Below are 14,743 nucleotides of genomic sequence, written 5' to 3'. Positions count from 1 at the left end.
GTATTTCACACCACTGCAAGTTCACCAGGTTGTGAAGGTTCCATCTTCAGTAGTTTCTAGTGTCATGGTTGTCTTTATTCTAAGAAGTCAAAGATGCACAGGGCAAAAGGAATCTTCTGCAATTAAATAAAAGGGCAGATGAATTTATTTCCCTCCCTTTGCACAGTCCATTGTTCTTGGATTCTGTCTGTATTTTGAAAAGTCTTAGAATGCTAAAGACAAACATATGAGAATCTGGAACCATGCTAAAGCTTTAGATACTGAACTGTTAGGGTTGGCCTCCGAGCTCACATTAGCTTGTACTGGCAAACTAAAAGCTGACTGCGGATAAGAAAATTCAGGGGAGGTTATTGCCACAGATCCTTCCAAAAGTGCTCAGGAATCGTTGAAAAATATTCTGTAGGAATAGTGCCCCTCTGTAAATCTTTAAAATTAAACTATGCTGTCAAGAATTCTGTTTAACCTTAGGTGCAAATGGTGGTGGTAAAAGAGCAGCTGCTAGATAGACAAGAGTAGGTGATTTTGCACCATTGGTTTGACATAAGGCATGTACTGGGGCTCCACATTTCCCCTTGCTGGTTTTAAAAGTAGTGAGCAGAGTATCCCATGTCCTACAAGAGGCATGATAGTTTTTCAAAAGACAAGTTCAGGGGGAAAACCCAAGATTATGTGTATTCTTTTAGAATTCAGTAAATAAAAGCTGCTTTTGAAAAGCTTTTGCTTAGTAGTCATCCTACTTCTGAGAAAAATAGTGGTGTTTTCCACTTGGCTGGAGCAGGACAGACCAAATGATTTGTCTTCTAAAGGATGTCCATGGCACTTGGAGCTGGTTGCTCATTTTGCGTGCAAGGCAAATGCGTTAAGAGATTTGATTGTACCAACAGCAACAAAACCAGACAGTCCCTCCAGAACCTTTCCTGTACTGGTCAAAGCAGAAGGGTTTTTCAGTACCTTAACTACAGTCTCTGTTTCATGTTCAGTTGAGTATCTCTGAGTTTTAGCTGCTGGTAGATTCAGTGAAATGCCAATAACTTGGTACCTGCTGAAAAGTTATCACCTGCTCCAGTTAGCTTCTTCAAACTGCTGGCAAAGAGAAGGAAACAAAACCATTTATCCAACTATCCCTCTGCTATGCCATCGCAAACTCCAGTGTGATATTCTGGAGTAAAACAATTCAGTTGAATTTCCTGTAGAAAGATAATCATAATTGGAAAGCAGTGCATGACTTATGACATGTCTCAGTTCATCTGTCCTGGGAACTATCCATTGTACATACACATCTGCTGCTCTACACCCACACAGGATGGGAAGAGATTCCTCCACAGGAAGGTCTTCCGTTCCCTCCGAATGCAGGTGGTATGTATTGGCAAATCACGTCTTGTGGATGTGATGTGGGGCCAAGTTCCCAGAGTCATGCACACACAGTGAGGCAATTCACTCAACTGAGCTGCTCGAATGAGAATACAAGATGAGTGAGTAGGAATACAATCACATGGCTCATCTTTCAGTGCTCCTTCTGTGATAACTGTTTTACTCACTTATATTTGCTGCTTGCTGCATTTGAAATATTGACCATTAGAAGACTAAAAATTCTGTGTAATGAGATCAGTCACAAGGAAGACACTTGGTGCTTAAAGTATTTAAAGAAAATGCAGAGTGTTTAATGGGGCATCATACATTTTTAAATTCCAAAACTCTAGACAATGTATTGCCTTTGAATTACAGATGTTCTTAAGTGCTGTCCATTTTTATCCTTTTTTTTTCATCAAATGCCTTTCTGTTATCATCTGGATCATTTTTAAATGGCTTAATGAAATTTCTTTTCTGGACATGGAAGATGGGTGATAAAGTTGTAGCATTGAAACTATCCTAATTAGAGCAGGCACCCTGTTCTGAATTAGCAGTTTCTATTTTTATTTTATGTCTGACTTGTTCAGTTGTGTCTTTTAACATTTCAGCAATTCCGGTTCATTCAGAGGATTTATTTCATTCTTTCCAGCAGCAGGGCCTGTGTTTATCTTTTCTCACCTCAGTAAGAGCCCTTTCCCCTTCACCATATCAGTCCTCCAGCATTATTGTACACATTGTAGAGAAGAACAAAAATGAGTCATTAAACTAATGACCATTAGTCTTAACAGTTGTCAGTGAACAGATGCCTGCAGTGCCTGTCATGTGAGCTTTTAATTGCTCTGGGGTTTGCTGCTAAAGCAGAGTAATCTAAGTAGTGGCTTATTAGTGAGTGTACATGTGAAATGCTGTCAGTTAATGCTGGCAAATGAGTTGTGACCAGGAAAGGAACAATCTTCAGATTAATGGTATGCCCTCTTACATAGGTGCATTATTTGCTTTCTGTTCAGTTATTGAACCTTTTTCTAATTAGCATTTAATTTTTAATGCTGGATAGTGTGTCTGGCTCAGTGCAGCACACAGTTAAAACTTTGCCCTGCTTGAAATGCTTGCACTGGCAGGAGAGAAAGATGAAATACACTTGAACAACCACTCTCTCTCCCCTGCAAAAACTGAGAGGAAACTGAAAGATGGATGGACCATAAATATCAAGACTGGCATCACTGGACTGAAGGAATAGTTAAGCTGAGGTTTAAATGTAGCTAAATTAGAGTGCTTGGAGAAGTGAGCTGCAGTGTTTGAACAGTGGGCCTCAGTCAGGGAAACCATTTCAGCAGTAGCACATCAGGTGGGAACAATGAAGATACTGGAATTCCCTGTCAATAATCTCAAAGTGGCAGATGAATGACAAGACAAAAGTAATTTCTTAGGGAAAAATGGTTTACTATGAAGTAGCATGCTTTGCCTGGCGGCAAAAAGCACAAAAAGCTTAAAACCTCTAGAGTGTTTGCAAAAATGCATCTGAGACTTAGAGACTGAGTTCTGTGAACAGTTTCTTTTGGGAATTTCTTTTTAAAATCATGCTGAAACAGGTGTGCGCACGTGGAGGCACTTGGCTGAAAGGCATTCACCTCATGTGCCTTATTAATAGCCTTAAACCAACATTCCTACAGCAGAACCATGACCATTTAACTGCTTCCTTATTGTGAAAATGTGCCTGACCAACTCCATGTGCAAGGCTGCTCAGTCCATAAACCCTGCAAAGGGACTTATTGCAATGGAGAAAGAAGAGTAGACAAAGAACTGGGTTAATATCACTGAAATTATCAGAAGTAGTGGAAAACTAAAGTGGAAAAATCACGTTTTCCTCACCATGTGTGAAATGCATTCGAGTGCTGAGCTGTTGGAAATCCTAAGTGAGCCTGGGAGTGAACATCTGGCTGGGGCATTTCTCTACAGTCTGGTTTCTTCCAGGTGAGAGAGGATTCATCAGCTAGAGGTAACAGAGAGAACCATTTTGATTATTTACACTCTTACTCAGGGTGGTCTGTCTTTGTAAGTAGAATTTTGGGATACAGCCCCCTCCCCAGCCCCTCTTTGAAGAAATGGTGACACAGTGGGAGCAGGCACTCTTGGTGCTCAGCTGGAAAGGTGGATGAAGAGCAGTGTTAGCCCAAGCTCTCCTGTGGTACTTACAGGACTATTCAGTCATTGAGAAACTTTGTGATGCTAGATATTGATTATCAAAAGATTTCTATCTTCCTAATCTGTCAAAGATGCTGAGTTGCAGGCTCTTTGGGCTCTCCTACTTGAGTTTTGGGCTATTTGATCTTAAAAAGAGTTGTGGCAAAGATGTATTTTCCCACTGAGAAATCATTCCAGTTCTTGGTGGCTGAGAGTTTTCCTGTTTCCAGGTCAATTTCTATGATGAGAATTTGTAGTCCTTTACAGTAGCAGAGCAATTCCATCCATTTCATCTACCTGTTTACTTCATGATAAACACCACACTGTTGCTGATGACAACATTGTATAAACAGTATGCAATGAAGAAAAATTACTAGTGCTAGGGTAGCCTTTTTTGGGGGCTGAACACTTGCCAATTTTTCCCTGCCACCTGAACCAGAAGCAGATGTACAGAGATTGAGGGCAGGGAGAAAACTCCCTGTCATTAGCAATGAAAGGTATGGCAGTGCCCTGCAATATATGATAGAGTCGCTGTTCAACTTCCCTCACATGACAACATCTCTGATTTTAATTGCACTTGTGAACAACTTTAATGTCAAAATCTTCAGCATTTAGCTCTGAAGTGTATAGTGGTTTAGGATTCATTTTTTTTCCCCTAAGTGCCGTGGTTTTAATACCATTCCATCACCCCACACATTTCCCTTCTTTGTGTTTTCATTATGCAACAGGAATTCTCTTAAAAATCTGGATCCGCCACTAGTTCTAGCAGGTGTTTGGCTTCTGAGTGCCAGAGTTTTTTCTTCATGCAGCTTATGGATGAGAATTTCACTGCCCTCAGGCACAATTTCAACTGAAGTATATGAAAAGCATGTTATTGTGTCAGTTCAAATTATATCACTATTAAAGAAAAAACTCAAAAGGAAATTAAATATAAATAATCATACTAACATAACATAACATTAATAACATTAAGGTTATAATTTAAATTAAAAAGAATTGGGAAAATCTGAGTCAGAAGTCACAGACTCTCCTGAGAGCAGCCATTGTAAATGAGGAAAATGACAACTTTGAGGCACACAAGATCTCTTGATGAATAGTACTATAGTACTAGAGCATATAAGAACTAAGTATATTTTTTAGCTCTGTGTAATATACTGTATGGGAACTAAGTATTGTGGGAAGTCTTGTATCCTGCTTTCCCTCATTATCCTGTTTATCTGATGGTGGCGAAGAACTTCTGCAGTACCCCACAGTGTCCTAGGTCCCATTTTGCTCACATATAAATATACAAATTGCTACCACCTCTATTGCCTTCCTTGGGGTGTTTAGACCTGCATGTAGAAAAGTTTGGTCATAATGGAGGGTGTTTTTCCTTAAATCCTGAATCCTGCTGTCACACCACTGTGGACACCATGGCCAGGTGAAAAAAAAGGCATCTTACAAGTGCTATGCAGAGTTGTTAACAAAACGGTGCCATGAAGTTTCACCTGCCCAGAATTTTTGCTTTATTTTAATTTTCAGGAGGATTTTTTAGCTGCAACTTTTGGTTACCTGGGATCATATGGTGAAAGAATTGATAAAAAATATATTTTTAAACTTCGGTCACCTCTATCTGTCTTGCAAGGTATTAAAAAGAGGTTTTAGTGAAATAGTATTTTCTGTCTCATTTCCAGATATTCCTTCCTTTCACTGTTTCATTTCAGAGTAGAGTTGATAAAGGGGATTCAATCTTAAAAAGAAAAAAAGAGTGACAACATCCCCCAACCCCTCCCATGTCCCCAAAGCACAAGCTTTGGAGGACATGCAGGTAGAATCTTCCATCAGTAGTATAGCTTGTTTTATCTGTATGCTTTAAAATTGCTTTTCTGTTGGATCTAAACATTGCTATGCCCCTTCCCCATTCCCCAAGGCTAAGCTAAAAACTTGGGGAAGTAACTGGGTAATGCATATTTTGAAAGCAGGATCTGATCCACAGTCACTAACTTTCTGACAATAATTGGAGGTGAACTGCCCTGGGGTTATCTTATCTGGGTGCTGAATTTTTCCCCCTTGGCTCTTATTTATACAAAACTAAAGAGAATGGAGTGAGCAGTGTTCCTCACAGACCTAACAGTAAATGTTGCATTGCTAGGGATGATCTGATGCTGCAGATGGATTTGGGCCCTGGGAACTTTGCCACTGATGTCACTGGGAGCAACTTCAGTCTGCTAGGGCTGCTCTTTTTAGAGCAAATTTTAGGCTCATCCTAACAGTTCTTTGGAAAGGAGGTCAAGTCTGCTTAACAAAGAGTTTAAAGAAGTTTCATTGGAAGAAGGAAAATTTCAGGGTTCATATTTCTTTTAGAGAAGTTGAGTCGGTATTTAACCTGGGTTTTGAAAGTAAATGAAGTTTTGGCTAAATACTGCTGCAGCCTTTCAGTGAAATGTTTAATCTTTTAGCCAGACAATAGCAAGAGAAAACATAAGTAATTGTTGATAAATATCCAAAAGCTTAATCACTAGTATAAATTCTAGAAGGTGCAGAAAAAAATTTCAAAATGTGTTGATCTCACTCTGCAGCCCAAGCTATGCCAAAGAAAATGTATTTACATTTAATCAAGAAAAATGGTGGCAGAAATGTCCTTTTGAAAAGACTGAAAGATAGTATTTTAATTTAAAACTAAGTGATCTCCATTATTCTTCCTGTTTCAGTGTTGGCTTAAAGCTGTACAAACCAACAGCCTGAAGAAAGGTTTAGGCTGAGCACTTCTGTTCTGGTGATGTGATCTTAAGCACATTGCAGTCCCTGGAATGACTCCGAGCACTTGAATGGGCGCAGGATGGTTGGAGCAGCAGAGATGATGTAGGCAGTTGCTTTCTTACAGCTGTGAATATGATTATAGCTGCAGCTTAGATTCAGTTTTTAATGATAGATACTATTCAAACAATAGCTGAGCTATTGGTTTCTAAGTTGCTTGCTGACAGCATTTTACTGTGTTGGGAGAAGGTGGCTTATCCAAAATATTTAAGAATCGTCTTTGCTTGTCTTTGGAAGTATCTTCAACTTAGAGGCACTTTTTTCCAAGCTTGTTTTATTTCTTCTTGTTCAAGCAGGCCTAGAATAAGAGGTGGGAGGAAAAATCATTAGATTTGGGCTTAAATCAGACACGTCTTAAGTCTCTTTTTAGCTCATACAGAGCATGCAACATGGAAGAACAATCCTTGAGTCTCCCACTCTAGTTCTGACCCTGGAAGAGCTTTTGACTCAGCCTTTCAGATTGTCTTAGTTGTGACTTTCCTGATGAAATCTGACAGCCAAGTTATTCTTTCAGGGTTCTTCTATGAAGAAGTGCTTGACTTCAGTTCAGCCTAGTCCTCTTTGATTTTTCTAGGAGAAATGACATTTATACTTTAATTCTGATTTGAAATGCTGGTGTCTTTGTTTAATATTAATAATTAAATAATTGGCCTGGTCTGCAGAAATACTGAGCTGCTGGCAGCTTCTGTGGAAACTCAGTTCACTTGCAGGGTCTTTAAATGTTTCAGAGTGTCTAGCATTAGGAAGCTTTTTGTAGATCTTGGCCATGACAAAAGCTAATCTGACTCTTACTAGATATTTATTCATCAGGATTGCTTGCTCTGGATATATCTGAAGTTCTGAAATGTGAATGTGACATTGTTTATCTGAAAATACACTTTTTCATGTTGTGATGAAGCTGGAGTGCTGTGCTTTATCTAACATTTTTGTATTGGAGTCCTTGAAAATCCATTATACTAAACTGCTACTTAGCTGGTATATTACTTCCCTGGGGCGTAAACCAAATGCTGCAGCAGCTTAGGAGACAGATATTTAACTTAAATTAAATGGGAATACACACATTTTGGTATAGGATTGGACTTGCCATGCATATTAATCTGACAAACATGTATTTATAAGTCATTAAGAATGCAGATAGTTTTTTCTCATTTTGCTTTTCCCGTCTTTTTTTCCCCTAAAACAATAGTTTCGGAAATGAAGGCTGCCCATTTTCCACTTCCAACAAGAGCTAATAAAAGAGCCACAAAACTATGGAAAGCAAACTGCCTTTGCTGTATTTGTCTTTTCTCCACAGAATTTACTTTGAGCAGGGTAGTGCAGTTGTGCATAACTGTAAAGCTTTAGTTGACCAGACCTTTTATCTGTCTGTGTCTCTTCTTAAAAGATATTGAGGCAGTTTCAGGAAGGACATGGTAGTTGTAATTTTCAGCATTTGAAATGGATGGTTTTGAAGCTTTCACCTGCATAACTCCAGTTTGCTCTCATTATGCTCCCAATTTTAGCAAGGACTCAGGCTTAGGGAATGACTGGTTTAAGTCTAGGTAATGTTTAGATATGTTAAATGCACGTAACAGCAGAATTCTTGCTTTTCTCTTAATGTGGTTCTAGTGCCAAGAAACTCTAAAATTAAAAATTCCTCTGTACCTGAAATATTAATGTTTTATTTCTAATTATGCTCAAGTAATTTCTTTGAGACATTACATCTCTGTTTTTTCATCTTCTTGACCTTCGCAGCTCAAATTTAGTAGAAAGCTCTCTTTCCAGAGCTGCTGCTGTATATATATAAATATGGAACAATTACTTTCAAGTCTCCTGGTGGCTGTGATTAAGTAGAATAGTAGCATGCTATTATGAGATTTGGTTGAGCTTTGTCTTGGTCTTTGTATCAAATTATCTCCAAGAACTGTAGACTAAGCTCGATTTTTTTTTTTTTTTATTTTATGAGAAATTACAATAGCAGTTTAAATCCTTGGATGAAATTGTTAGTCTCTAACTTGTAAGGAGGGACCAATGATTAATATTTATAATTTTTAGTTATGGGAAAACTCTACAGTTTAGTAATTGCCCTGATTTGGTAATTATAAGTGAGCTGGATGGCAATAGTTAACATGAATCCTGAGTATCAAGTTTAAAAAAAGAGCAGTTAAAGTACTTTGCACTGTGTGGTGGTTCCAGGATGTGCCAGTGGGATTCCTTTTGGCTCAAACAGAACCAGAAGGTGCTCCAGCAGCACCTCCTGTGCTCAGTCACTGGGAGATGCTCAGTCCATAGGATCAACCAAAGCTGGTTTGAAATAAGCCCCTCTCCTTCACACTGATGTGTGTGGGCATTCAGTCCTTCTCAGCCATGCTCCTTGCCAATGGCACTATTGGCTGGGAAGCACTCAGTCACCATTCCTCTTACTCTCAATAATAAAATAAAATTGAAATAAAGTCCTCAAATCCAGCGACTCGGGCAGATGCTTCTAGTCAGTGTTATACAGAGCAATGAAACTGGGCAGCAGCAAAAACAACGTGCAGCTCTTGGTGGAAGGAGATCAAAAACCAGAGGCTTGGGTACAGGCAATTCTTTGTGTCTTCTGCAATTGAAAGTGGAAGAGTAATTTGGTCTTTCAGCACTTGGGTGGGGAGTGGTGAGTGAGGAAACAATCACAGCCTGAGATCAAAGCTGTGTTCCAGCATAAGGCTTGAATAAAACCAGAGCCATTTCACACTTCCCAGGACCTGCATACATTGTCTGCTGATCAGGATAGTTCTCCTTGATCACAGAGGTAGAAAGATGCAGCATGGAAGACCTTATTTTTCCAGTTTCTGACTAATAAGTGACGTGTCCTAATCAACTAGAAAGATTTTCAAAACACTGATCTGTTTCCAACTTTTAAATTTTCTTTTTTGTCAGTAGGTAGTACATTCTTTCTTGCTACATGATATATTAATTTCAATGAATTTTATGTAGTGATTAGTGTTATATCTGGTTTGGCTACATTATCACCTTCTATTGTCTTCATATGCTTAAGGTCACAAAAGCTGGTTTAAAATGCCTGTTCTAAATCTTAAGTGTACTTGAAACTTGACACATTTAATTTAAAGCTATTGAGATTAAACTGGCCATTAAACAGACCTAAAACACTAGCATGAAATGTAATTGTTTTCTGAAACTTGCACTTATAGTCTTTACTTTAAAGCTTGAATTTATATGAGATTAGCTAAGTCATTCAGAGATGATCCCAAATATACTATAAACCCACAGACTGTTGAAATTTGAATTACGTTTAAGCCAAAGTGCCCATAGAAATATAAAAGCCTCAGAAGGAGCATTGGTAGATTCCTCAGTGGGGAATAAAATGGACTAAGTGGAAACATTATATTTTGTGTTCAGTATAATGTATGAATAAAAGTGCATTGGGAACATGCAGCTTATTTGAAGGTACCTACATGTAGAGGGTAAAAATGTTTTTCTGCTTCTTTGGTAAGTGCATGCAAAAGAGTTCTTTGAACATTGGAAGATTAATGATTTTTTAAAAATTAACTTCTCAGTTTGGGTTTTTTATCAGATGTAATTCCTTGGTTTTAACATTGACTTGCCATGACAGTTCATAGTGTGTTCTTAGTATTGTGGGGGGTTTTTTTGTTTTGTTTGTTTGTTTTTGTTTTAATTAAATTAATTGCTTTTCTACATTCTTCTTTACTCGAAGTATACTAGACAGGTAGCAGTACCTCTTGCAGCAGCTGACAGATCAGTTTCCATTGTAACCTCCTGTGTAACCATATAAAATATCTGCCTTTTACACTGAATTTTTCCATACTTGGAAGCCAGATTTTGCTTGCGTGAATCTAGCATGCATTCCTCTGCTTCTCAAGTGCCTAGCTGCTCATTAGCTTTTAACAAGAAAATTGAATGTGTGTTAGAAGCCCCTAGCTTTTCTTGTTATGTTTATCAAATCGCTATTTCAGCTTCAAATATTGGCATGTTTTATATTCAAAACACAATACTGATTAATGTCCAAAGGCTTTATATTTTAAATATTTAACTTACAAAGATGAGAAATACAAGCAAGTTTATTGCTACATATCCTACTGACAAATTTGCTTATGAGAAATTAGGCAACAGTGTGATATATTCAGTTAGCTAAGAAGTATGGTGGGGTAATTTTGATTCTGTTCTGCCTGTAAATTAGGCAGATCTTCCAAAAATGTTGTTATAAACCACTAGCATTTAACAGTATTCTTTTCCAAAGTATTCTACAAAAATAAACTGAACTTAATACACCATTAATATAGGTCAGTAGGTGCTGTAATTGTTTTACACCTGGCAAAACTGAGGCAGAAATGAGATGTGCTTTAACCCAGGCCACTTGAGATTTAGAATGCATATCTCTTATCCATTAGTCCTGTGCTGAAATCATAGGATTACATCATTGCCATATTCCCTCACATAGGATCTATCGATAGCCCATTGAAACATGTGGGGAAAAATGCCAGATTATGTCAGCCCATTCCATGTCTGGGTTATGCTTCACATGTCAAGGCTTGCATCGGCTGGAGCCAACTCGGATTCAGCTGGAAGCATAACTGGGGACCTCTTTTGGTGGCCTTGTGGGGAAACTGTTGCTATCCAATTTGTTCTCCATATTTTATTACTTAATTATGCATAAATAAAGTCGGTTGGCTAAAGCGTAAAAGTGAGAGTTCTGCTGCAATGAGCTTTACAGAAATGTCATGATAATACGGTGTGAATGTGAATTACTCTTATGTAGGCCTGATGAAAAAAAATCCTCTTTACAATCTTGTTCAGTCTTGCATGCTGAAATATGACCTTTACCCTAGTCTAGACATGTCCTTTGCAAGCTATTTCTAGTTTATATGAAGACTGCTTGATTTAAACCAAGTATGTTAATCTGATGCTGTCATGACTGATGGGGTTTGCAGTCTGAGAAGCTGACAGCTCACAACAGAGTAAGCAAAAGCACTGTAAGCTTCTCCAGACCATCCTGCAAATGACATGCCATCTGCTTTTTATGAGATAAGTTGTGAGCTTCAGAAAGTGAACTTACTGCAAGAGAGAAAGTGCAGTAGGTCTTACCTTCATTTTCCACCACAAACTGGTTAAATTATGTCAATTACTTTTGAAATCTCTGCTTGTCTGGCACCTATATTTGGTACAATTCTAGCCAAGAGTCTAGAAACTGGGCGATGGCAACTGCCAGCTTTCATGTAAAATTACTATGTAAATGTCAAAATATACAGTTTAATTACACCTCTATTTATTAAGTTTATTCATTGGTAAATGTCCAGCAGTAATATATACATTTCAGGCCTTTTTTTCTTCCCTGAAAGGTTTCAACCTTTTGGAAGGTAAAGTTCATCCCCTTGTCCTGTCCTCCCTACCACATCTGAACTCAATATTCTGCACTGAAAAGATGATTGCTTCTTTTCTGCAGTATGCAAGCCAGTTCTCAGGACAGTGTTAAATGCAGGAGGAGCAGGGGCAGAAGTGTTTGTGCAGAACATTTGCTCCATATCTGGGTTGCTTGAGGCCTGCAGTGCAATGAGATGATGTTGGCCCAGCGTGTGCTCAGCGTGTTGAGCACATTTCAGGGGTGCTGTGATCACTGACCAGGCACAGATCCTCTCTGCAAAAGCTGTTTCTCTAATCAGGGCCCCAGGTGTCAGACAGTCTAGCTGGAGGTACCAACTATGACTCTGATAGAATTAGCTCCTCTGGAGCTTGAAATGAGCCATTTTTTCTGTCCCAGAGTGTTTTCACATGCTCTTCCTCAGCTGTGAATAGTATCCTGAACTAATATGGAGCACTGCCTGTATTCACTCCAGTCATTCCCACTCCCTTCACTGTAATATCTTCCTGCAAGATAGGAAAGTAATTCCTACTGTCATGGGTTCATAGGTTACCGTATTGGACTAGATGAGCCCTCAAGATACCTTCTAAGCTGAGTTAGTCTATGATTGTGTCTTTGTTTCTTCCTGTAAAAATAAATACATTGTGTTTAACCAAAAGCCTGTTACCCCCAGTAGCCACTTCTCTATTGAAGTGTATTAGGATAAAGTAAGTGTAACATAGCTTTCTGAATGTCTTTGAGCAGTGATGGGTGATAAGCCAGAGATGGTCTCCTTTGGTTTATTAGATTATTCTGCTATTGGGGCATATTGTTTTGGTATGGACCTCTGCAGGTATTTAGCATGTCTCCATCACAGCAAAATATCCACCTAGAAATACTGTGCCTGAAAGCTCAACACTTTTTCTTTATTTCCTTCAGAAGTTCATGTCTAGATTTTGTAATTATATGCATAATCTTTTCAAAAAAAAATTACTTGTGTTTGTAGTAGGTGTAATGTGACCTTTCTGAATTTCTTGCAGACAAGAGCAGAGCAATCCCAAGGTGCATACTTCTTGCCTGAGTTTGCACTTTCTCCACAGGGGAGTTTTCTTGAGGACACCACGGGGGAGCAGTTCCTCACTTACCGTTATGATGACCAGGTCAGTGTGCCATGTGTGAAAATTAAAGAGATTGTCACGTTCATGGAAGTCTGAGACACAGATTACTGTGAAACTGATTAAGACACAGAGTGGGTGTTATCTTTTGAAGGCACATCAAATTTATAGCAAGCTGAATGATAACACACTACACAAAATGAAAATTAAGGCACTTAGTTGCATAAATAATAAGTAAAACCACTTTTGGAAAATGTTAATAGGATGTAATGGAGACAAAAGCAGCAATTTTTTAGTGATGTATTAATAGATGTTTGTAGTTATATCTGCAAAATGTGTAGAATTAGAGGTGATTTTCCTTTCTGTGAATGGTTTGACTTAGCCTAACTTGTTTTATTTAATGGGAGAATCAGTATTAGGTATATCTTGCATTTTCCAGCTGGTGAAAAGTGAGCACATTGTATTAGTTAATGAAGTTTTTTTAATGAAGTTTGGGTGAATCATAAAGAAACAAGTGGGAAGTGTAATAATGGATGGAGCAGTGTTTAGAAAGAAACAAATTAATTTTTTTTAAGTTAAAAATCTTTAATGCTTTCTCCAGACCCATAGAAACATTATGTTAAACATGGAATATAGATATAAATGTAAAGAAAGCAACATGAAAGAAATGCTGTTAATCTTGGCAAAAGATCTGAAGTAAACCTAGGAAATGTGTGGTGTGCTGTGGAAATTTACTCATAACACAATGTGTTCCAGGAGTCAGTTGAATTTCACATCAAAACTGTCTGAATTACATTCATAGACACTTACAGTACATTTCATAATGTAAAAGGAGGGAATTTGTTAGGAAACACTCCCTGCAGAAGTGAGAGAAGAGCCAAACTTTCCCTGCATCACAAGGTATGGTTCTGTCAGTGATAGGCAGTTTTATTTTGAAAGGTGTTCTCCTTGCAGGAGCTACTTGATGAAAATACTTTGCTCATCACTATCCTAGAGAAAACTGAAGTGAGTTTACTTAAGCTTTAAACTGACAGTCTTTTTAGACAGACAAAAGGGAGCAGAAAAGATACAACAGAAAGTATGCTGAGCCACAGTGAGCTATTTGAAGTTAGTTTAAATGTTTACAATAATTCATACTTTTCTTCCCTAGAGGGTCTTGATTATCAACAGAAAAGGTACTTGGATAAGACATTCCTTGGACCAAACACCTGGGAAAGCAATAACTTTTAGGACAGTAAAATGCAGCTGCAATGCAGGCTGCATTTAATGACAGTAGTTGAAAAACACTATAAAGGTTATACACTTTGATCAAAATAGTTTCCATTTAATGGAGCACATTTTAGAGAAGATGATAAATCAAATATAACAGAGGCTTAGTCTGAGTCTTTGACTACACTGTTTGGACTATGTGAATAATACAGCTGATTAAAAAACAAACAAAATGAACCCTCTCAAAAAAACCCTCAAATACCAACACAGCTCTATACAGAAGCCAGTTCCAAGCTCAGTTCCATTTGATGGAAAGAATTCCATTTCATGGAAAGTTTTCCATTAATTCCATTGAGATCTGAATTGGATCTAGGATATGGCCAGCTTCTGTTCTTTCATAAATGTGATTTAGTTTTGAAGCCTGCTCTTCCCAGGCACTTAGCAGTATGAAATTAAGTTTGAATTCCTGGAACTGAAAATGGTGCTGAAACATCAAAATGTTGAAAATAAAAGCAACTGTATTAGCGGTAGTTTCTTTTGAAAGAAAATTCAGTCCCTAAGCATTATTTATTAAAAATTATAAATATATTGAATACAGATGGAAACTGGTCTACATCTCTAGCTTTACCTTCCTGCAAGAAAACCAGGATTTCTTTGGTGAATAGAAAGACTTTCCTTGATTTTCTAGGAAATTAATCATAGATTTGTAATAACGTACAGTTATAATTATACTTTCTCTGAAATGTTAATGCAAAAC

The 14,743-nt window shown here is 38.0% G+C and overlaps 1 protein-coding gene across 4 annotated transcripts in view; it reads left to right on the top strand.

Annotated features, from left to right (window-relative positions):
* ADAMTSL3 (ADAMTS like 3) overlaps nt 1–14,743 on the top strand; it is a 170,718-nt gene that overhangs the window by 17,314 nt on the left and 138,661 nt on the right. For all 4 annotated transcript variants that reach the window (XR_014854291.1, XM_085070493.1, XM_085070495.1 and 1 more), the window contains exon 3: nt 12,703–12,822. Coding sequence is in view for 3 of the 4 variants with exons in the window: in XM_085070493.1 (XP_084926619.1) it covers nt 12,703–12,822 (120 nt within the window). In the remaining variant the exon portion in view is untranslated. The remainder of the gene's footprint in view (nt 1–12,702; nt 12,823–14,743) is intronic.

Source organism: Lichenostomus cassidix, chromosome 10 (assembly GCF_008360975.1).
Source record: "Lichenostomus cassidix isolate B80296 chromosome 10, HeHo_3.0, whole genome shotgun sequence".
In the NCBI taxonomy this organism is placed as follows: Eukaryota; Metazoa; Chordata; class Aves; order Passeriformes; family Meliphagidae; genus Lichenostomus; species Lichenostomus cassidix.
Note: the sequence above shows the minus strand (reverse complement) of the source record. Positions and strands in the feature narration are given on the sequence as shown.